At 42.2% G+C, this 22,888-nt stretch overlaps 1 protein-coding gene across 1 annotated transcript; it reads right to left on the bottom strand.

Annotated features, from left to right (window-relative positions):
* Nucleotides 1-2,510: 2,510 nt before the first annotated feature.
* LOC133928508 (L-type lectin-domain containing receptor kinase SIT2-like) lies at nucleotides 2,511-4,734 on the bottom strand. Its single transcript, XM_062374857.1, has one exon. The coding sequence runs from the start codon at nucleotides 4,623-4,625 to the stop codon at nucleotides 2,613-2,615; it is 2,013 nt and encodes a 670-aa protein (XP_062230841.1). The 5' UTR covers nucleotides 4,626-4,734; the 3' UTR covers nucleotides 2,511-2,612.
* Nucleotides 4,735-22,888: the final 18,154 nt, after the last annotated feature.

Here is a 22,888-nt window from a genome sequence, read left to right as displayed (position 1 = left end):
ATAGGCTAACACCACTACTAGGTTGCTAATGGGCTAGGGTATTACATTCACCCTACTTAAGGGCTGACACCCCCGATAGCTCATCGCATACACGGCATATTCATGCCAAGAACCACCCATCGATGCAATGGCCGTGTCACGGGCCAATCCACACGCACAAACACAAGTGAAGTGAGGGATGATGCTCTGATACCACTTGTAACACCCCGCATCCAAAATCCGCTTCTAGCCCAGCCCACCTGTGGAGCAGGACAATGTACACATAACACATCTCTTATACTTTCATTCTCGCTTCATGTAAAAGGGTTAATCTGAAGGTGATATGTTTGGAACATCAAGGCTTATATGTTAGCCCTGACCCACCTAAACTACTAATGTGGTACTAAACCACCACACAACATACCTGAGCCACATGGGCTAACACCACTACTAGGCTGCTAACGGACTGAGGTATTACAAACAGATCCATCATGAAATCAATTAAATATGTGGAGTATATCTCGAATTCTTCCTGAAATCAAGTCAGTTTGGACTTTCCTTTTTGCAACTCTCTCTTCCAAAGACGTTATCTCCCACATTTGTACTCTAAATTGAATAATTCTAGTTCCTGAATTACAGCTCTCGAAAAGATCTACAACTTTGCCCATTATAACGTTTCCTAGGAACATCATCTTGGTTTCAAAAATCACGTTGCAATATGATTTGTCCTATCTTGGACTCTTCTATGCAGCTTGTATTTCGGAGGCAATATCTCATGCTTCTGGAATTCAAATCACGTCCTCCATATGTATGAGTTGAAGCTCTCGACAAATCTACAACTTTGGTATTATAACTTTTTGCATTTGAGGTTGTCTTGGACTCCAAATCTGCATTGGAAGATCTTGCTATTTTTAGACTCCGCGAATAATTCTAGATTTATGTTGATTTTGAATTACCTCTGGATGGACCTTCTAGAAGATTTGTACGCCAAGTCTTGGGCTGTGGCCTTTTGCATGGAGTCTTGTGGGCTGTCGTGGGACACTCCGGGCTTGATGGGCCGTGGCGCTAGCATGTCTTTGGCTTGTGGAACTTGACCTCTTTGTCGCATTATTCTTTTTCATCGTTTTGAGCCACTTTTCTATGTATTTCTGCAAAACAAGTTTCAACGACATTATATGTTTTGTCAAGATTAGTGGCAATTATCTATAATCATGGTGATAATCAAGTCAAATAGAGAGATAATTTGGGGTTGATTTGATATAATATTTGGCGCTAACATGCAACCATTGGATACTAGTTATCTGCATGCCGCATGATAGAAGGATGGTGTTCTTGGCCCCTTGGCTATGCTGTAGATGGCTACAAAGAATTGATGTTCACAATCGATAGGTAAAACAAATCCTATATAAATTGATCTCTTACATTTTACTGCAATGGTTGACAACTTTTCAAAATCATTTATATAAGTCTTTTGAGGCATACATCGGAAAAGGAGGGAAACACGACACTTCAAAGAAAAAATATCTCGCTGTACTCATTTTCCATTAAGTTCACACTTTACCAAATATGATATTAGTTTCACCTTTTCATATATATTTATATTTATTGTTACTTGTTTTTTCCTTTCCACAGCTTAAGACCATTATTTCTCAAAGTGTTTTTAGGAGTTTGAACTCTCAAAAATCCGAGGAGAGATGTGTTACTTCAAAATGAGGGAGGTGATCAACTTGACATGGGAGTTTCATGACAAGGACTAAATACACGAACAACTTGTGGCACGATTCTTTTGACTTATGGTGAACTTGAGACTATCTGCTTCTATCTTTTGTTGAACATGTGAACTTGTGACTATATGTGACTATCTTTTGTTGATGTGCTTGTGGTGGTGAACTCTGTTGTGCATGTGATGACTTGTGGTTGTGAACCTTTTATATATATCTATTGCCCACGATCAGTGTATGTGTATATATATGCTGCATGTATGTGTCATGTGTGTATATCTGTTGCTTGTTTCAGAAGGCATAGCTAGCGATTCCTGAGACTAGCCCAAATTTCAAATATTAATAATGCTTGTTAAACACAATACAATCAATTTATTGACAAAACCGACTATGAAAATATCCCAAAGACAAACTGTTCATTGTATGAACCTTCTTTACTAATAGCAGTATTTAAGCCGGGTTCAACAATGAACCAACTGTAATATTCCAATTAGTACAAATGGTTCGACATTAGAACCAACAGTACCAAATCAATTATCATAGACGAGTTATTGTACGAACTGACTATGATAATGAGTATCATAGTTGGTTTTGGACCCATCTGTGTCATAGTCGCTGATTATTACAATTGATTGATTATAGTCGATTCAGAAACCGACTGTACAAACTATTTCAAACCGACTGTAACAGCCCCTCCTATGGTAGCGAGGCTCTAAACACAGGCACCGTGGGTTTCCTTTTATCTTCTGTACACACCATTGCAAACAAAATCTTAGACTTGCTAAAAGTAACCATATAGGGCGTGATGAATATATGATAATACATGCTTATATTTACAATCAGATTATATTGACAGTGCATCGGGTACATGTCTGCATATTATAAGGACAAGTTTTAAATAATCTAGGCATTTCATCTACCTCCTGACAGATCAGATATTGCGCTGTTGTTTGTCACCGATAATGAGTTCGTCATGGTCACCGGGTTGAAGCCTTTGTTCTGCATGAAGGAAAGCATGTTGAAGCTCATATCTGCTGGCGTTCGCTGATCAGGTAGTGGCATATCGCCGTTGAGATAGTGCATGATTGCCCTCATGTTTGGCCTTACATTTGTAAACGGGTGCGAGCACATCAATCCTAACTTTAGTATTAGGCGTGCCTCATCAACATTGTAGGCACCTTTGAGCTTGACATCCACTGCATCTGTCAGTGATCCTTTGTTCCAGCAATCGAGCACCCAATCGAACAAGATCAGCGTGTTACCTTGCGTAGTTTGCTCGATGGGCTTTCGCCCACAAGTGACTTCAAGAACAAATATACCAAAGGAAAATACATCAGTGAGTGGTGTTGCCTTGATGGTGCGTGCCAACTCTGGAGCTAGGTATCCTATGGTACCAACAACATGTGTGGTTTGAGGATCGGCACCATGGTCATATAGCCTTGCTAGGCCAAAATCGCCTAGACATCCATTCATTTCATCGTCGAGGAGCACGTTGCTTGGCTTGATGTCCCGATGGAGTACCACTTTCTCCCATTCCTCATGAAGGTAAAGCAAGCCAGATGCAACTCCTTTGATTATTCGGAGTCTTTGATCCCAACTCAAAGTTGGCTTCTTCTCTTGATCATACAAATACTTGTCAAGACTTCCATTTGACATGTGTTTATACACTAAAATAAGTTCACCTTTTCGACGGCAATAGCCATATAACTGCACTACATTACGGTGTTGGAGGCAGCCAATGCTTACAACCTCAGCAACAAATTCCTTTATGCCCTGCTTAGAGTCATGGGAGATTCTTTTCACAGCAATCTCCAGTTTAGACATTGGAAGAACTCCCTTGTATACCCTTCCAAACCCCCCAATGCCTAGTAGATTCTTGTTGTCAAATCCTTCAGTAGCATAATACAAGTCCTTATACAAAAATCTATGTGGTCCATACTCGACTTCCCAATCTTCTCGTAGTTCAGCATACCTTAGTTTCCTTCGAATGAGAAGAATGACAATGGTGCCCACAGCAGTAACAAATGCTGCAGTGCCTATTGGCAACATGATTTCCAAAACCTTGGATCGAGGATTGGGACCTTCATGGGGTAGCTTTGGCAGCTTGGTGATTTCAATGGGTAGAACAGGCATGTTCATGCCGAAACTCCAACCAAGTACGTACTGCCGTGCAATGAATGAACCGGTTGATGATGAGAAGCCAATATATGCCTTGTCTCTGATCACTTGTGATAGGTTGTTCGTAGTAGAGAGCAGTGGTTTCAATGGCTTGGCCATGTTTAGGGGAGCCAAGGTCACATTGATCTGTGTGCTATGCCCGTCATATTCCACCCAAACCTGCATCATTTTGTAGCTTGCAAGTGTTAAGTTGTGTAAGTTACCATTACTGTAGTCGTAGTAGCCGGCGCTGCTGGAGTTCACAGAATCGAGCCCGTTGACGTCGATTCCAACATGGTTGTTGTTTATGTCCTTGAACTCGTCATTTTGATTGGTGTCGAGCTCAACAGCGAACAAGTGGTTGGTTGCGTTCCCATTGTTGTGGTCGTTGACGAGGCCCATGTACTGCGTCGGCATTGCGTCAGAGAAGTTGTTCGTTGGAGCGATGAGGAACGCGATGCCGTGGCCGCAGATGTCAGGCTGGACGCAGTAGATGGCAAAGACATATGTGACAGCAAAATTATGCACCGTCCCATTGGGTGTCTCGCTGAAGCGGAATGGAGTTGGATGGAAGGCATGGCCTTTCTGCCAGAGGCTGCCGTTTGTCAGCTCAAGTAAGCCATCTGGCGTGATAGAAGCCATGTCGTCGAGGGTGAGGTTAGCACCGGTGAAACCAGAGTAGACGAACTGGTGTTCGTCGATAGCAAATGATGACTGGTTAAGGAAGAACAGGAGGTGTAGAATCATAAGCAAGAACAAGGGATTCATATCAGATATGAGTAACTTGATGAAGATACAAGGACGCAGGCTTCATCAGTACTGAACTCATTTGCACTAGAGTCAGCCGTTTATATTTTTGAAGTGGAGCATGGCAATTTCTTACGCAGCCTATACGGCATGGCTTGATAGTCATAGCCCTACCTTTCATAACTTTTCCACATGCGTCGCAATCTGGGAGTGTGGATGCATAAAGTAATTAGCCATCAGAAACGAGATTTGTTTTGCCATGTTAGTTTTTTAAGAATAATTGGTTCAACAATTTGCAGCGCTGTAGAGCACCAAACTGAGAGTGAAAAATTCAGTCTGACATTTGCATACCCATTCTACCTAAATTAAGGAGTAACTGTTGTAGTCCTGAAAAAGCGATGGTCGAGATCAAGCTGATCTAGAGATTGATTTTTTTTAGAAGAGAGTGATTGGTATTTTCTTGTTAAATTCTTTGTTCGCCAACCTTTTTTGCCTCACAAGTGATTATGTTTTTCTGTTTTTTCGATGGATGATCATCAGTCCATGGTGAGCCAACCATAGGTGGAGAATCCTGATATTGTTCCCTGAAGAGCTAACTAATGTACATTTCCCACAACACGATATATATGTGAAGATTGATGACTGCCTTGTATTGACTGGATATACAGGTATCTTTCTATTCGACTGGTGGAGATTTTTGCCTGAAAGCTCAGACTAAATGCCATAAATGCCCCGAATGTGACCAAATTAAATTGTGACAATGTCCTTGGCATGGACATCTATCATTTAAATGGTGCAGCGTAATCATGCTCTAATGCTCTGATGCGATCATCTGTGGTTAGGTTTGATCAGAATTACCCTTACCTCAGGAGATGTGTAAATGACGATTATGAAAGGCGGAAAGATTTAAAGGTCAAAGTTAATTCCCTGCGTGTTGCTGTCGCTGCACCTGGTTTGATGCGTACAACGGCCGGATATTCCAATAGGTTCAGTTTGGCAGAACAAAGATGTTCGCAATTATATATCTTACATGGATGCTTTCAAATATAAAACTATTTCACAAATGTATGCATGTTTGGATGATTGCCTATTACAACCGAAAAATAACAGTGGTTTGCAGTACCTATGATATTTTATATGCTGATCAAAATACATTTGAGATTCAAATTTATGTAAGTGCAGCAAAATTTCTGTTGGTAGTGGGACAAAAGAAGAATAACACGTGTAAATTGTTACCAGAGAAATGATTCTTTTGTCATGAGAAGTAGACTGTTGAATTAGTAGTGGCTACAAATAAATATGGAATTTTGTAGCCCTAAAGCAAGGGCTTAACTTTCCCCTTGTGCCAGCCACATTGCTTCAATATTAATACGTGATCGACGGATATTACCTAGCATCAATGGAACATGATTGTCATACTAGATGCTACAGTTGCTTAGGGATCAGTAGTAAACCAAGTTTTATCTGATCCAATCTACATCTGAAGGTTCTGCTTGGAAAAAGGTTCCCCAGTTGCCACTGTAATCAGTTATCCTCAAGTGACTTGATGAAGATTCTGATGTTTTCCATACATGATATTGTCTTTTTCCTTTGGTAGTTTTATTCCCTTTTTATTATTTGAGTTGATTGGTCTTGTAAGGCTACTCTGTTGTCTTCTGTAAAAGCCAAATCCAATAAAAACCCTTTCATATAAAAATTATTTTCCATACATGACCAAAAATCAATCCACAAACTTGCCTTTGAAGTTAACAAAAAATAACTTCTCTACAAAATGGTTAGTAGTAAATAATGTGTTGACTGACTTCTAGATAATGATAGAAAATGCGATGCCTGACCTAGTTACCTGTAGCCACTGCAATCTCTTACTCTCAATCGTATTCGTAATAGCTATAATTAATGTTCTCCTCCATGACTATTCATTTTCATGATGGATTTAATGTTTCCCTCCATGACCGTCAATTGACTAAGAGGCTTGTTCTGTAAAATATCTTGTGAGTGTAATGTTTTCTGGTCCATTACGTCATTAACATAGCATAGCCTCAGCTACCTCATGAGAGTTATGCCATCCTCTAGAGTTCCACTTTCCTCATCATCCAAATGAAATTTTCTATCTGAATCATGCTTATGAGAATACTAGACAAATTAGTTAAAAATCAAAATATTTAGTGAGTCATGCTTGGGATTTTGCTTGGATTTGAGTAAAATTAATGGAGAACAAAATGAGCTGATCATTAGTTGAATCCCCAACTCATAGCCATTCGTGAACCAAGTTAGCCTTCAGCTTACGGGTGGACACAATAGTAAAAATCCCCAGCTCAAATGGAATTCATTTCAAAATGATTATCTGGTATACGTCGATGACACAAGGATAAAGTTTTACATTCGAAATATTGAGCTAGCGAACATGTCTAGCATCTTTATCTTTCTCTCTACGAAGTCCTAATCTTGTGAAAATGCCATGATTTTTGGCATCTCTTTTCTTCTGTTAGTAAAGCAAACCTTAATCAAGTGAAACATTAGCCCTAAATCAAACACTAAACTTAAAACGGAAGCGTGAATATGAGTACCTGAGTTCGGTGATGACATCGGCAGTGGCCTTCACCTCGTTGACAGTACACCTAAGAATTGGATTAGGGTTGAGAGACGGCTGACTTCGTGAATTAGATCGTGTCCCAGCCGAACCCCCTCACGTCTGTTATATAGTGCTGCACGAGGTGGGACCACAACCAAAATCGTTGGCTGCACCTCCAATCACGGTGCATATGAGAAACGGCTCCTATGGGTTTCGGTTGTTAGTTAGGAGACGTTAGGGAGAGTGGAGCCGAGATCAAAACCAACATTCTCCCCCTTGATCGTAAGGCTAACATCATAAGCCCACTCTTAATGAAACAGCATACCAAGGCAAAGTATTACAGCGGTCAATAAAATACCACTGAAACCCAAATACCTATAGTGTACCATTCCATCTCGAAATGGAAATTCGTTATACTTAATGGGAGTTGGTTTGTTTAATGGTCCTCTTAATCCAGAATCATAGACTTTCTAATATCCCCATGCCGGCAACATGATCACGAAAAATATGAGGTGGTAAGTCTTTAGTGAGCGGATCCGCAAGCATTGACTTAGTGCTTATTGACACTTATTGTTTGATCCTGGATTCTATCTTTCACAACGTGATACTTAATGTCGATATGCTTGGCAGCACCACTCGACTTGTTGTTACTCGTATAGAAAACTGCGGGTTGATTATCGCAGTATAATGTGAGTGATTTTGCAATGTTGTCGACCACTCTTAGTCCCGGGATAAAGTTCTTTAGCCATACAGCCTGCCCGGTAGCCTCATAACATGCCACAAACTCAGCTTGCATCATTGAAGATGCTGTAAGTGTCTGCTTGGAGCTTTTCCACGAGATAGCTCCCCCAGCGAGGGTGAAGATATAACCTGACGTGGATTTCTTAGTATCTACACACCCTGCAAAGTCTGCATCCGAATAACCAATGACTTCAAGGTTATCGGATTTTCTAAATATGAGCATGTAGTTCTTAGTGCCTTGCAAATAGCGAAGGACTTTCTTAACGGCTTTCCAGTGGTCCAGTCCTGGATTTGATTGATATCTGCCAAGCATCCTGGTCACAAAAGCTAAGTCAGGGCGTGTACATACTTAAGCATACATGATGCTTCCGACAGCTGAAGCATAAGGAACCGTCTTCATTTGATCAATTTCATATTGGTTCCTTGGACACTGATATGTCCCAAACTTATCGCCCTTAACAATAGGAGCAGGCGTGGCAGAGCACTTATGCATATTGTATTTCTTTAGTACTCTGTCGATGTATGCCTTTTGAGACAAACCTAATGCTCCTTTGGACCGATCTCGATGAATTTCAATGCCAAGAACATAAGAGGCTTCACCGAGATCCTTCATATCGAAATTAGAGGAAAGAAATCTCTTGGTCTCAAACAGCATATCCTTATCACTGCTGGCCAATAAGATATCATCCACATAAAGAACTAATATGGTGAATTTTCCCCCTTTAAACTTTATATAAATGCAGTTATCAACTTCATTTTCTTTAAAGCCAAAATTTCTGATGACTTTGTCAAACTTGAGATACCACTGTCTAGACGCTTGTTTTAGACCATAAATTGATTTCTTAGGGCAACATCCCAAATGTTCGTTGTCTTTCATGACAAAACCTTCTGGCTGAGCCATGTAAACATTTTCTTCCAAGTCACCATTAAGGAATGTCGTTTTTACATCCATCTGATGCAGCTCTAAATCATAATGCGTTGTGAGCACCATAATTATTCTGAAAGAATCTTTACTTGATACAGGAGAGAAAGTTTCATTATAATCGATTCCTTCTCTTTGAGAGAAGTCTTTAGCTACGAGCCTTGCTTTGAACCTTTCGATGTTCCCATTAGAGTCATGTTTTATTTTGTAGACCCATTTACAGCCTACTGTTTTGGCTCCGTCAGGAATTTCTACTAGGTCCCACACATCATTATCGCTCATAGATTTTAATTCGTCATTCATGGCATTAAGCCACTCAGACGAATGCTTACTCATCATGGCTTCTTTATATGAGTTGGGATCTTCTGTCTTCCCTATGTCATTAACATTCTCATTTATATAAACAACATAATCGTTCGAGATGGCAGGTCTCCTGTCACGCTGTGATCTCCTGATCGATTCATTATGCACTGCAGGACAAGGACTGGGTACTGCATGGGACTGCTGAGGCTCATCGTTAGGTATATCATTAGGAATTTCAGAAACCTCAACAGAGGGTGTACTGACGTTAGTTTCTACTGAAGGAGCAACCACCTGAGGCACAGGGATGTGTGACTCTTGTATCAGTGGAGTAGGAACATAAACCCGTTTTTCTTCAAGATCAACTTCCCTTGGCTCCATATCCCCGTTTTCAAGAAACACAGCGTGTCTTGTTTCTACGAACTTAGTGATCCTATCTGGACAGTAAAAGCGATATCCCTTTGATCTTTCTGGATACCCGATAAAGTGACAACTAACTGTCTTAGGATCTAATTTCTCAATATGTGGATTAAAGACTTTAGCTTCAGCTGTACAGCCCCACACGCGTAAATACTTTAAAGAGGGTTTTCTTCCAGTCTATAATTCATATGGTGTTTTTGGAACTGATTTACTGGGAACCCGATTAAGAATGTGTGTGGCTGTCTTAAGTGCCTCCATCCACAGTCCAAATGGTAAACTAGAATAGCTGAGCATACTTCGTACCATGTCCATAAGTGTGCGGTTGCGTCGCTCAGCTACCCCGTTTTGCTGAGGTTCACCAGGTGTAGAATATTGGGCTACTATGCTATTTTCCTGAAGGAATCTGGCAAAAGGACCAGGGATTTGCCCATATGTGGCATGCCTCCCATAATATTCTCCCCCGCGATCCGATCTCACTACTTTAATCTTCAGGTTGTGCTAATTTTCTACTTCAGCCTTAAATATCTTAAATTTATCGAGAGATTCAGATCGATCTTTAATGGGGTAGATATAGCCGTAACGGGAGAAGTCATCAGTGAAGGTAATGAAAGAATCAAAACTGTCAACTGATGTTACAGGAAAAGGACCACATATGTCCGTGTGAATTAATTCTAATAATCCTGTGCTCCGAGTGGCCCTTTTCTTTATTTGCTTAACGTATTTTCCTTTAATGCAATCTATACAGTGGTCAGAGTCGGAGAAGTCTAAGGGTTGAAGAATCTCTTCCTTAATGAGACGCTCCATTCTCCCCCTTGAAATGTGGCCTAAACGACAATGCCACAGTTTCGAAGAAGTCTCATTAATTGTACTTCTCTTTCTCTTATGGCTTACATCATAGACATTCATCGTCACAGAGGATTCATTAAGAGGAAGCATATAAAGTTTGTCTTGTCGGATGGCAAGACCAATAACATCTGAATTAAATTTAAGAATGCATTTATTGTCTCCGAAATTACAATAAAAACCATCATCATCTAACATCGAAACTGAAATGAGATTCCTCCTCATAGAAGGGACATAAACTACATTATTTAATCTAAGAGTGAAGCCATTATTAAGAACTAATGGAAGGGATCCGATAGCTTCAACTTGAGCTTCCTTCCCATTGGCCACTCTAAGACTTCGCTCCCCCTTTCTTAATGTTCTCGCGGTAAGGAATCCCTGTAAGGAGTTGGTAACGTGCACAGTGGCACCTGAGTCAATCCACCATGAATTAAGGGAAAAATCAGCATAAAGTGATTCATCAATGAATGTTATGAAATCATTACCCTTCTTTGCAAGCCACTTCAGGAAACCAACATAATCCTTTTGGTAGTGGTCCTTCTTATGGCAGAAGTGGCATCTGTCATCTTTAGATTCTTGAGAGGCAGGAGCAGAAGGAGCAAATACCTTGGGCGCCCTCTGTGCTGCCTTGTCGTGTTTAGCGACGAAATGCAACTTCTTCTTAGACTTGAAATCCCCTTGGAATTTCCTTTTATTCTTGGGGCTGCTTATTTGATTCACAAAATCTTTATTTTCAGCCCTCACCCTCTCTTCCTCTTGGACGCACATTGCGATCAAGTCGCTCATGCTCCACTTCTCTTTCTGAGTGTTGTAATTTATCTTAAAAGGAGTAAACTCAGGAGGGAGAGAGGTCATAATGAAGTGGACAAGGAAACCCTTAGAGATTTCCATATCCATGCCCTTGAGTTTGGCAGCCATATCTGTCATCATCATGATGTGTTCTCTTATGCCACCGGACCCATAATTATACTTAGTGTTGAGGAGCTTCTGAATCAGTGTGCTGGCATAAAACCTTGGAGGTGCCTTTAAATTGCTCCTCCACAGATGCCAAGTACGTCTTAGCTTTTTCTGAGTTTGGGATTGCTCCCCTTATAGCATCTGATATTGAGTTCCTCATTATCATAAGAGACATGCGGTTGGACCGCTCCCACTTCTCAGAAAGTGAATCATAAATTTTCTTTAATTCATCATAATTTTCCATGCCAATGGCGGGAGCTGTGGGAGCGTCAACCCTGAGTGCATAGTCCAGGTCCAAAACACCAAGGACAACAGTCACCTTAGCTTTCCAAGCAGGAAAATTATTGTCGGTAAGTTGCTCTATGCCGTCAATAGTGGCGGCAATAGAGGAAGCGTTAAGAGCTGGAGAGAAGAATTGGGCCAGATTAGTAAATTTATCATAAGGAAATAATTTACACGAAAATAACCCTACGTTGGTCTGATTAAAATCATGCAAAAATAAAACTTCAATCCGCATCACCGTTGGGTAGAAAACGGAAAAGATAGCCCATAATTACAGTCAACTTTGGTCAGAAAGTAATTATGAACCTATATGAATTGGTCGTAAAATTCTCCGAAAAAATCTTCCCGTTGGATCCAATTCAACCAGAGAATTAACAATAATATTTTATGCATTAATCATCATTAACTTTGGGCTATTTGCATTAGATATTCCAGTGCATAAATAGAAAAAAAACATTAGAAATCACTGAAAATTCCAAATAAATGAAAAAGCCCAAAGCTTTAAAGAAAACGGCCCAAAAAGACCTTTCGGCCTGGCTTGGCCCATCATCACGGCCCGGCCCAAAAGTTATCGCGTGCACGCGCCGGCCCGGCCGAGGGCACGGCCCAGCCACCGCGCCCGGCCCATTCTGCCTTCGCGCGCGTGCCGGCCCGGAGCTTTTCAGCCGTTCATCGCGATCGACGGCAGGCCGACGAAAACGCCTAGTATATAAGGCTGTCGGCCGAAACCCTAACCCTAAAAAGCATTCTCCTCCCCGAAAAATCCGCCCGATCCGAGAGATTGCCGGCGACGGAAAACGCCGGCCCGGACGAGAGAGAGAGAGAGAGATTGCGCCGACTACGGCCGCCGGACGCACAAGAGAGAAGAGGGCAAAGGGCACCTCTGTAAGCCAAACCGCCGGAGCGCGCATGCGACCGAGATCGTGCGCGCCTCCGTCGGTTGGTTTGTGGTGGAGCCCGGGAGGAGAGGGAGATGAGCGCGCGGCGAGAGGAGATCTCGTCCCACAGAAGAGGCGAGGACGGCCGGATGAACCGTGCGCGCACGAGGAAGATCCCGCCGGAGGAGAACTCCGACGGGCATGAACAGCGACGGAAAACCGCCGGAGCCGTAAGTCCTCCCCCCCCCCCCCCCTTCCCCCTTCTATTGCTCTGAGTTCTGAGAAATGGGCTTAGGGTTCGGGATTTTGGGGAGATATTGAGTCGGATTTGGGGGGGGGGGGGGAATGGGGATGTTCATTAGGATGTGTGGTAGAGTTTCCCCAATCCCCTCCTTCTTAATGCTACCTGAGCTCAAAAACTATTTATTTGCCCCAAACAAAAGCTCCAAAACACACAAGCAGGCACATAAACATGATCAAATCGGAAGAATTTAACTTTAAAACATGAATGAGTGTATAATCCGAGACTAATTTGGACTAATACATATAATTTAAGCTTTAAACAGAAGCAATCAAGGCCTAAACTTGCTTAATTGAGAATAACAGTGCTAAAACTTAATCAAAAGGGCCCTAATTAACATTAGCCGAACCTAATTGACATCAATTATACTTAGACATGATCATTCAGGACTAATTGGTCATCAATAAACATAATTAAGTCTAATAGGGGTCTGATAAGGGCTAAAGATAGCTCTGATGCCATTGTTAGTAAAGCAAACCTTAATCAAGTGAAACATTAGCCCTAAATCAAACACTAAACTTAAAACGGAAGCGTGAATATGAGTACCTGAGTTCGGTGATGACATCGGCAGTGGCCTTCACCTCGTTGACAGCACACCTAAGAATTGGATTAGGGTTGAGAGGCGGCTGACTTCGTGAATTAGATCGTGTTCCAGCCGAACCCCCTCACATCTGTTATATAGTGCTGCACGAGGTGGGACCACAACCAAAATCGTTGGCTGCACCCCCAATCACGGTGCATATGAGAAACGGCTCCCATGGATTTCGGTTGTTAGTTAGGAGACGTTAGGGAGAGTGGAGCCGAGATCAAAACCAACATCTTCCACTCAGCTAGAATTACTTGTTATTTTCGGCATTCTTGCTTTGTTTTTACAGTCCTTCTAATGGATGATTTAGGAATTTAGGATGTGAGTCCCCTGTTTGGACAAAGCCAAAATTTGTTCTTTAATAGGGCAGATTGTAGTTTGGCCTTGCAGGGTTCTGTGATTCAACATATTCACTGCAGTTCTGCGCTAATTCAAAGGGTTCACCTGGGGTTACGAGATTATGCCGAACTTTGTGCAGAGGAGTACTATTGGTACGAGCTGTCTCTGCAAATTCTGTGGTCCAGTAAATTCTCATTGTGCTAAGCATTTGGTATGGTTGAGTAAAACCCAATTCAGTATGACTACTAAAGATGCTTTGGAAAAGAACTTCATATTCATTGTGTGGCTTGAAATATTGTTATGGTAAATGGTGATGATAAGTTAGATGTGTAAACTTTTTGCCAGGTTTCGAGATTCTGGTCGATGCTTTTCAGAAGAACTATGGTGAAGCATGCATGCGGATGATGCTGTCGTTCAGATCCCTAGCTCCATTCCTTTTTTATATCATCAAATGGCTGGATTGTGGCTTATGATATACCCATCCCAGTTATTTAGCCCTCTTTCGCAGTCTCGTATGCAAAGTACAAATGTGTAATGGATGTATATATGTTTCCATGGTTTGCATTTGCACAAGAGTCTCGGGCTTCAAGTATCAAAATCGTTATCTTTTGTTGGCAGATTTTATGCGGATTGAGCACTATTACAAAAACAGCAAATTCGTGACCCAGTATTGTAACACCTTGCGTTTTAGCATTTTAGCATTTAGAAAATAGCCAATCCAATCCTGTTTAAAAAAATTCTTAATTAATTAAGCTAACATAAAATCCAGGAGATATATATATATAAATAAATTTAAACCTTGCATTAAAATTGAGCAATTGCATTTTTGCTTTCTCGGTGTCCTTGTTTCCTTGTGTGGCAACTCGAATTTGAATGTCTTTCAAATTCGAATCCGTTTTAGTTCTTTTCAGCTGACTCCTAATCCAATTTAATCCTTGAAATTTGATCTTCCAATCCAACTCAAATCCATAATTCAAGTTATTCGATTGAATTATCCCTAAATTTGACTTTGATCAATAATTCAATTAACTGAAGTATCCTGGACCAATTCCCTATTTACTATAATCAAATTCGATCTCCGAAAAATTCAAATCTTAGTTCAATATCCAGGCTCATTTCAAATCGGTTTCAAATTCAAATATTTCTATTTTAATTTTATATCAAACCCTGAAAAAATCTCCTCATTTTCCTTTATTTCAAATCATATCCAAAGTCAGATTCATTCAAATCCTCATCAATTAGTATTCGAATGCAAATTTGAATCGTTCAAGATTTAAGCGAATTCTTTCCAGTTTAATCACTTCGCAAATTCAATTCAATTCATTTCAAATCTTGATTCAAGTTCAAATCTCATATTTTAAATCCTCGTTCCAAAATCATGTCAATTTCTAATTCTAATTCAATTTGAATGACCCCAATCCAATTCAATTCAAGTTATTCAATTTGAATTATTCTAAATCTAGTTTCAAATTCAAATACATTATTTGAATTTATCATTTAAGTTTCTCTCTCTCCTCAGATCTGGCTCTGCTCACTTTTCATAGTCACGTCGGATACTGTTCATCCATGTATGTTACTGTTCGTCATCCCCAAAAGATCCTTGTTCTGCACTCTCTCAGCTCACCAACCGCCGACCGCATTCACCATCTCCCCTTGATCTTTCTCACGCCGCCGCATTCACAACACCTGTAAAAGACCATCTCCCCACGCCATACAACATCACAAATACAGCACTCAAACGAAGCTTCATCTCCTCTGCTCTCCTCTCTCCCTTGTTCGTCTCTGTCTTGGCCAAAACACCGACCGCCACACAGCGACGATCCAGGATTTAATGATTAGATATTCAGTATTAAAAAAACTATTTAATTTAAAATAAAAAATGCCTATAATAGCATAAATTTTAAAGTATAAATTGTTCATAATAGAGAAATTTTAACTAATTAAGAAAAATTACAAAGTATTTAAAGAAAATTACGATTTAACTTTGTGTTCCTCTATGGTTTAGAAGCGTTTAATAATATCACTATCCTTAACCTGCATAAAAAATTCACGCTACTGCCAAACTAGGTAGTCATAATATGGAGATTATGAGCTCCTGATGCTTGCTACTGTGGTATGAGAATATGGGCTCTTTTCAATTAATAGATCAAGTGAAGGATGGATGATAGTTTTGACTCACGTTTTGTTAGGTGGTCTGATGGATTGAAGCAGCAAACAAGCAAATTGATCTGACTAGATATATATATACGTAGTATAGCTGCTATATACTTATTTTTTTTTTTTTAAAGTTAGTATTCACCTGAATACCTTTGCATTATGGTGGGTCCGCCCATACCGCCACAAGAAGTTGCAGCGCGTCGCACCACACCACCTCGCCACCACCTCCGGCCATCTACGCCTCGTCTAGTGCTCTCGGTGAGAACACCCCCTCTTCTGTTCCTTCTTCCCCCACCTGCACAACTGAGCATACACTGATACACACACACACACGCACGCCGTCGCTGCACCCCACTTCTCGCTACCGGCGCCGCAGCTCCACTCGTGTGTCCTCCTGCTGCCGGTCGTGGCCCACCGCTGCGCAAGACAGCTGCTCGCGTGTGCAGTCCTGGCCAGTAGCCTGCTCAACCGCTCGTAGCTGCCCGCGCGTCCTCCCTCGCCACCACCGTGCAGCTAGGCCGCGCATAGCCTCCGGTGCCGCCAGCCGCTCGGCCGCCGCCGCCGCGCTCTGTTTCTCCATCGAGTCACCGCGCAATCCCGACCCTTCCCCGCTAAGTCGTTGTGCGTGCCGTCGCCGTACGCACCACCACCCGACTATCTCTCCGCCTCGCTCTACTTCTCTCTACTACACCGCCCGGCTCCGAGCCGTCGCCGACGAGCTTCTCTCGAGCTCCCATCTCTGGCCAGCAACCTTCTCACCCCGGTCGCCCGGGTCCGAACTTTCTCTCTCGCCACCCTGGTCTTGCTCCAGCCAGCCCGCAGCTCCTCCACTACTGGAAATGACGTGTATGCCGAGTGCCTACGTGTATGCCGAGTGCAATATATCGGGCACTCGGCAAACAACCACCTACGCCGAGTGCCCGACGAAAGCACTCGGCAAACAAATAGGCACTCGGTAAATACCTCAAAAAATACTCGGCAAACAATAGCACTCGGCAAAATTGAAAACAAACACTCGGCGAATTCAGGCACTCGGCAAACTACGCGCCACGTGTCCCTCCGTTCGGCGGCTGACGGCGAGTCGCCCCTTTGCTGAGTGTCGTCTAACGGACACTCGGCAAACATAAATGTTTGCCGAGTGCTCGATATTAAGCACTCGGCAAACATACTCGGCAAACATGTTTGCCGAGTGCTCGATATTAAGCACTCGGCAAACTTTTTTTTTCTTTAGTTTCTTTTTGGTTTCATTTTGTTCTCTTTTCTTTCTCGTAATAACAACCAACCAAAGACCGCCACACATCGATTCCGATACTACTACAGTATGGTTTAAGAATGATATTGTTATGAACTTGGAGTTAGAATTCAGTCGTGCTTAAGATTGAGATGCAGCAGATGTGGACTCCTGGGAGCGGCCCTTGGAATTAGTTGTGCTCTGAAAGAGAATAACAATTCTTCTTCCTTGCCTTAAAAAAGGAATTTCTCGACTATATACTATCATTCCAGCTGTCATCCAGACAAAGAAGGAATTTTCAATGCTTGCCAAGTGGAAGAAGCAAAAGCAGATCAGCTTGACACACTAAGCTGCCCTTCTGATCTATGGGTTTTGCTTGGTTCATCGTTAAGTGCATCAGAGGAGGTAGCTGGTAGCATAGTGAGAAGTGGTGGAACAAAAAAGCGACTTCATTTGGCGATTCTTGGATGGATAACATGTTTGCTATGTTCCATCGAAATCTAACTTTATGGACAACTCTTTTTCATAAGAAATTATTTGATGGATATAAGTCAAATTTGATCTGCAAGTACATAAAATAACGAACAAAAATGGGTAGAAAAATATGAGACTTGCCATAGTGTCATGATATGATACGTAGAGACTGAGATAAAAAATTGAGAAGGTTTCGCAAAAGTTGTCACGTACGATGCTTAGAAACCGAAACATCTCCGAGGAAGAATCATGGTTTGGAGAGGGAACGGATCAGGTTTGAACCCGAAGTGACGTTTGAATCGTCGTTTGACCTTGAAACTTTTTCTACACTCAACATACAACATAGCATATTCGATGTTAAAATTTGGTATTTTTCTGGGTCCGTTTGCTATTTTTAATTCATTAAGTGCATTTCTAGGCTTTTAATGGATATAAGTCAAATTTGATCTGCAAGTACATGAAATAATGAACAAAAAAGGGTAGAAAAATCATATTCATGTTGTTGAGACTATTTTTAGGCCATACCCAAGAAATGAAAAGAAATTTGAAACATCTGGGCGGCAACACTCGACCAGCAACATGTAGCTTATTGGTTTTTTAATTCTAAAAAAAGCAAACGAAGTCAGAAAAACATGAGACTTACCATAGTGGCATGATATGATACGTAGAGGTTGAGATAAAAAAATTGAGAAGGTTTCGCAAAAGTTGTCACGTACGATGCTTAGAAATCGAAGCATCTCCCAAGAAGAATTGTGGTTTCGAGAGGGAACGGATTAGGTTTGAACCCGAAGTGACGTTTGAATCGTCGTTTGACCTTGAAACTTTTTCTACACTCAACATACAACATAGCATATTTGATGTTAAAATTTGGTATTTTTTTGGGTTCGTTTGCTATTTCTAATTCATGTAGTGAATATGTAGTCAAAAAAAAATTTCAGGTGTTTGCCGAGTGTCTTTGTTTTACACTCGGCAAACCACTTGTTTGCCGAGTGCCTTGCTCTCACACTCGGCAAACCAGTGGTTTGCCAAGTGTCCTAGATTTGACACTCGGCAAAGATTTCACACTCGGCAAAGCAGCGAATATAGGGTTTCCCCACCCCGCGCGCGGGGACAGATCGAAAACTGTCCCGCGCGCGACTACCCTCCTGCCGCCGCCGCCTCAGCCCGCCCCCGCCCCCCGTCCGCCGCCGCCGCCGCCAGCACCGCCGCCTCGGCCCGCCCCCCGCCGCCGTCACCGCCAGCACCGCCGCCTCGCCCCCCCCCCCCCCCCGCCGCCAGCGCCGCCGACCCGCCTCCGCTGCCAGTGCCCCCGCGCCCATCCCACGCAGCGCCCCTCCGCCGCCAGGGCCGCCTCGGCCCGCCGCCGCCCCTCCGCCGCCTCTGCCCGCCGCCGCAGCGCCCCTGCGGGCCGCCGCCGCCTCGGCCCGTGGCCCTGCACCGCCTTCGCCGCCGCCCCCTCTCCGCCGCCGCCTCGGCCCGCCGCTGCCGCCGCCGGCAGCGCCCCCGCCCCCCCTCCGCCGGCACCTCGGCCCTCCGCCTCGGCTGCCGCGCGCTGCCCGACGCCGCCTCCCCCGCGCCGGCCAGCGCCACCCCGCGCCGCCCCCCTCCGACGCCCAGGTATAAGGTACCGCTTGCATTCCAAATTAACAGGGTTGACCTAATACATAGTTTCTCGCTGAAAATTTCTCTCTTAATTTACAGTTTGTTCTAGCATTTTACTTATGAAACTAGTTGTATCAATTGTATTGGCAGTGGTGTTAGCTCTCTCTCATGAATGTGTCACGAATGCAAGCATTGTACTCCTATGTTTCCTGCTACAGCCAATGTACACCTTCCCACCGTGGGTAGACAAGCAGTTGCTTCCTACAGATAGCCACCTCCTGCTACCCCTCTACACAATTCTTTTCAAGTTTCCATGTTAGCCCCATAATGCAATTATCTTGTACCATAATGCAGTTTTGCTAAAGTATAAATGAATTGTTCGTCTTTAATGTCTATACCAGCTTAGGCTTTAGGGATCAGCTGGTTTGTACATAGTAACTCAATATAATGTCTATGGCCGAATTATTGACGGCTCTTTTCTAGCTACAAGGTCAAAGTTAACTTTAAGCGTGTGCTTATTTCTTCTCCAGTTCCCTTTCTAACTGAGGCAGTCTATAGATAAGGTTAGATTTGTCATGCCGGAAAATGTACTGCAAGGAATATAGAAGGCAACATATTGCCACACACATGGAAAATCCAATCAGCCTACTATTTTGGTTGACTCCTTTTACTGAAACTCTTGCTGATGGGACACTTCTATATGGCTAGAGGATAGAGCCTTTTGTCTTACAGAGAATCCTATCTGTGGATTTATTATCCCTACTTAATTAATTCAAGTAACCTAATTGTAAACATGCAATTGATATACTTGTAGAATGCTAAATCATGACCAGCTTCATCCTTGAAAAGGGTATAATTAGTATAAAGTACTGTCTAATAAGTAAATTTTCCAGGACTATATCTGATAGAAACTTTTTTCGAGGTTTTCCTTGTACACATATCCTGTTAGAAGTTTCCAATATGCATGTAGAGGCATATTCGAGTTAGATAGCTACGCGATTCACCTTAATTATTTGCATTCATACACTGAAAAACAAATATAACTCATTTTACTTTGTGATGGATGAGTGTATTATATACGTATTAAGACCACTACTAGAGTACTGACTTTGATTGAAGCTAGAATAACCATAAAGTGTATTTTCCTTTTGGTGGTTTAGTTTGATTTAAAATCAGAACCATGCCAACTAAAGTGATAAGAGTTATTTCCAGAAATACTAAAGCTATACACTCCACAAAGTGTGTATTTTCTTGAACTGAATGCGCGCTTTGATTTGATTTCTCTCTCGAAAAGAAAGGGAAAAAACTGCAAGTTTTGTGCATGTCGCGTAACCTATGCGTCTCCCGTTTGAAAGAGTTATGGTTACAAATATGCAAGTCTTTGCATATCTATAACCGTAACTGTTTCGAATTGTCCACGTTTTTTGGACAGCCCGAGGATGTGTAGATTGGGTTCGTTTCAATGCTCTACTCCGATCCGAGACAGAGTTTCGGCAGCGTCTCCCCGTTGTTCTCCGGATACACATTCTCTTGGCTTTGTTGCCGAGACGTGTATTTGGAGAACAGCGGGGAGGTGCTGCCGAAATTCTGTCTCGGATCGGAGTAGAGCATGGAAACGGCCCAATCTACACATCGTCTGGTGGGATTAGGACCTATCTTTACCTATTAGATAGTTTGATGCATGCCGATTCCCTCTTATGGTCAAACACAAATATTTGATTTTTATATTACTTACTGAATAAAAAATATTATATGTGTATGTTTCCCAATATGTTAGAGGATAGATGATCGTGAGTGGATGTACACTGGCCGCTCTAGTCAGGGTTTTTTGACCTTGTAATCACCATTATTACCATTCTTACAACCATAGAGTGTTGTGCTAACTATCTACTTTGTGCAGTATCCATCAGAGGGATCGAATACGCCTGGAGCTGGAGGTTCGCACTTTGGTACTCCACCTCACTTTGGTTTGTTCTCCTCACTTTGAAAACTTACTTTTGTAACCCTATATCCATACTTACCATTTCTGTTTACTTTCAAATGCATACTTCTTAATTAGCGTTTTTGCTCCTTAATTGATGCAGGTTAAGGTGGTAATCAAGTGTTGAGTCCGTTACGGCCTGCTACATTTTCTTTTTGTTTGGACTATGTTTTGCTATCTTGTCATGACAATTTATCATGTTTGTGTCACTTGCGACGGTTTATGTGATGTTTGTGTAATATGCGATGTTTATGCGACACTTTATGTGATGTTTGCGTAATATGCGATGTTTATGTGAAGGTGGTAATCTGTGAAATATATGTATATTGTTTTGAATTGCAGTGACAGTTTTGAATCTGGTATGGATCAATTGTCGACCTGCTAAATAACAGTTTGCCGAGTATTACACTCGGCAAAACGGACACGTATCACAAGGCTGTTCAATCTGGCATTTTGGATGCCACTTTGCCGAGTGTCCACGGGATACACTCGGCAATGCGTATCGCCAAACTGTGCTATTTGGGTGCTATTCTGTGCTCACTTTGCCGAGTGTATACACGGACACTCGGCTAAGTGTCCTCGTGTTTGCCGAGTGTATCCCTGAGACACTCGGCACAGTGTCCTCGTGTTTGCCGAGTGTATCCCTGAGACACTCGGCAAAGTGTCCTCGTGTTTGCTGAGTGTATCCCTGAGACACTCGGCAAAGAGGCCGTTAACGCATTGGCACCGTTAGGTCACTTTTTTTTTTGCCGAGTGTCGTATTTGGCTCTCGGCAAATATGTTTGCCGAGTGTACGATATAAAACACTCGGCAAACAGTTGTTTGCCGGCACTGTGTATGCCGACAGTGATATGCCGAGTGTTACACTCGGCAAACATGTTACTGAGTGTTTTAAGGCCTTCGCCGTGTGCCCTAGGCACACGGCAAAGTCTCGAAATTCGGTAGTGCTCAGCGCCGCCGCTCTCCTATGCAACAGGCCGGTGCTGCCGTCCTGCCGCGGAAATCACATCCGACATCAGCTGGCATATCGTTGTCATCGTATTCTTCAAAATATTTTGTCTAATCTTCACTATGCTCAGTCCAATAAGCACAGCAAGATTTAAAATCTCTTCGAATCAAGTGTGAATGGATCTGCTATGTGCTAGAAATGTTTCACGTTCTTGCAATCAACACATAAACATATGTAGTTTGACTACTACATGACTGTTCTCAAAAAAGAGTGACATCGTTAATAACTCTAGGGAGCGGTGGTCTATACCGTATATTTATCTTCAGTCCATCTATAATTTATTATAATAAACTAAATTTTACTAAATAGATAAATGATCAAATTTATCACCGTGAAACAATCACCTATTTTCAAAACCTAAAATAATCTAGCAAATAAAGCTAATTATAAATAAAATGTAGATCAAATTACTAACCTTAGAGCACATACGGTATGTGGATTTCTCTAAATTTTAAAGCCTCCAAGCAACAAGTTGCCACAAATGGCTAGCAATGAGCAAAAACAAAGTTCCTCTCTGTTTTGCTCAAACTTGGTGCATGATAGATTGACCAATACTATAATATACACTTATCATTATCGGTTTGTCCCAAACCAGCAGTGACAACACTGCTAGTTGGTAATACAAACCAGCAGTGATAAAAGGTATCACTGCCAATTTATGCGGCCTCAATGATTGATTGGCTGTTGGG

The sequence above is a fragment of the Phragmites australis genome, chromosome 9 (genome assembly GCF_958298935.1).
Source record: "Phragmites australis chromosome 9, lpPhrAust1.1, whole genome shotgun sequence".
Classification (NCBI taxonomy): domain Eukaryota; kingdom Viridiplantae; phylum Streptophyta; class Magnoliopsida; order Poales; family Poaceae; genus Phragmites; species Phragmites australis.
This window is presented reverse-complemented; position numbering and strand designations above follow the sequence as displayed.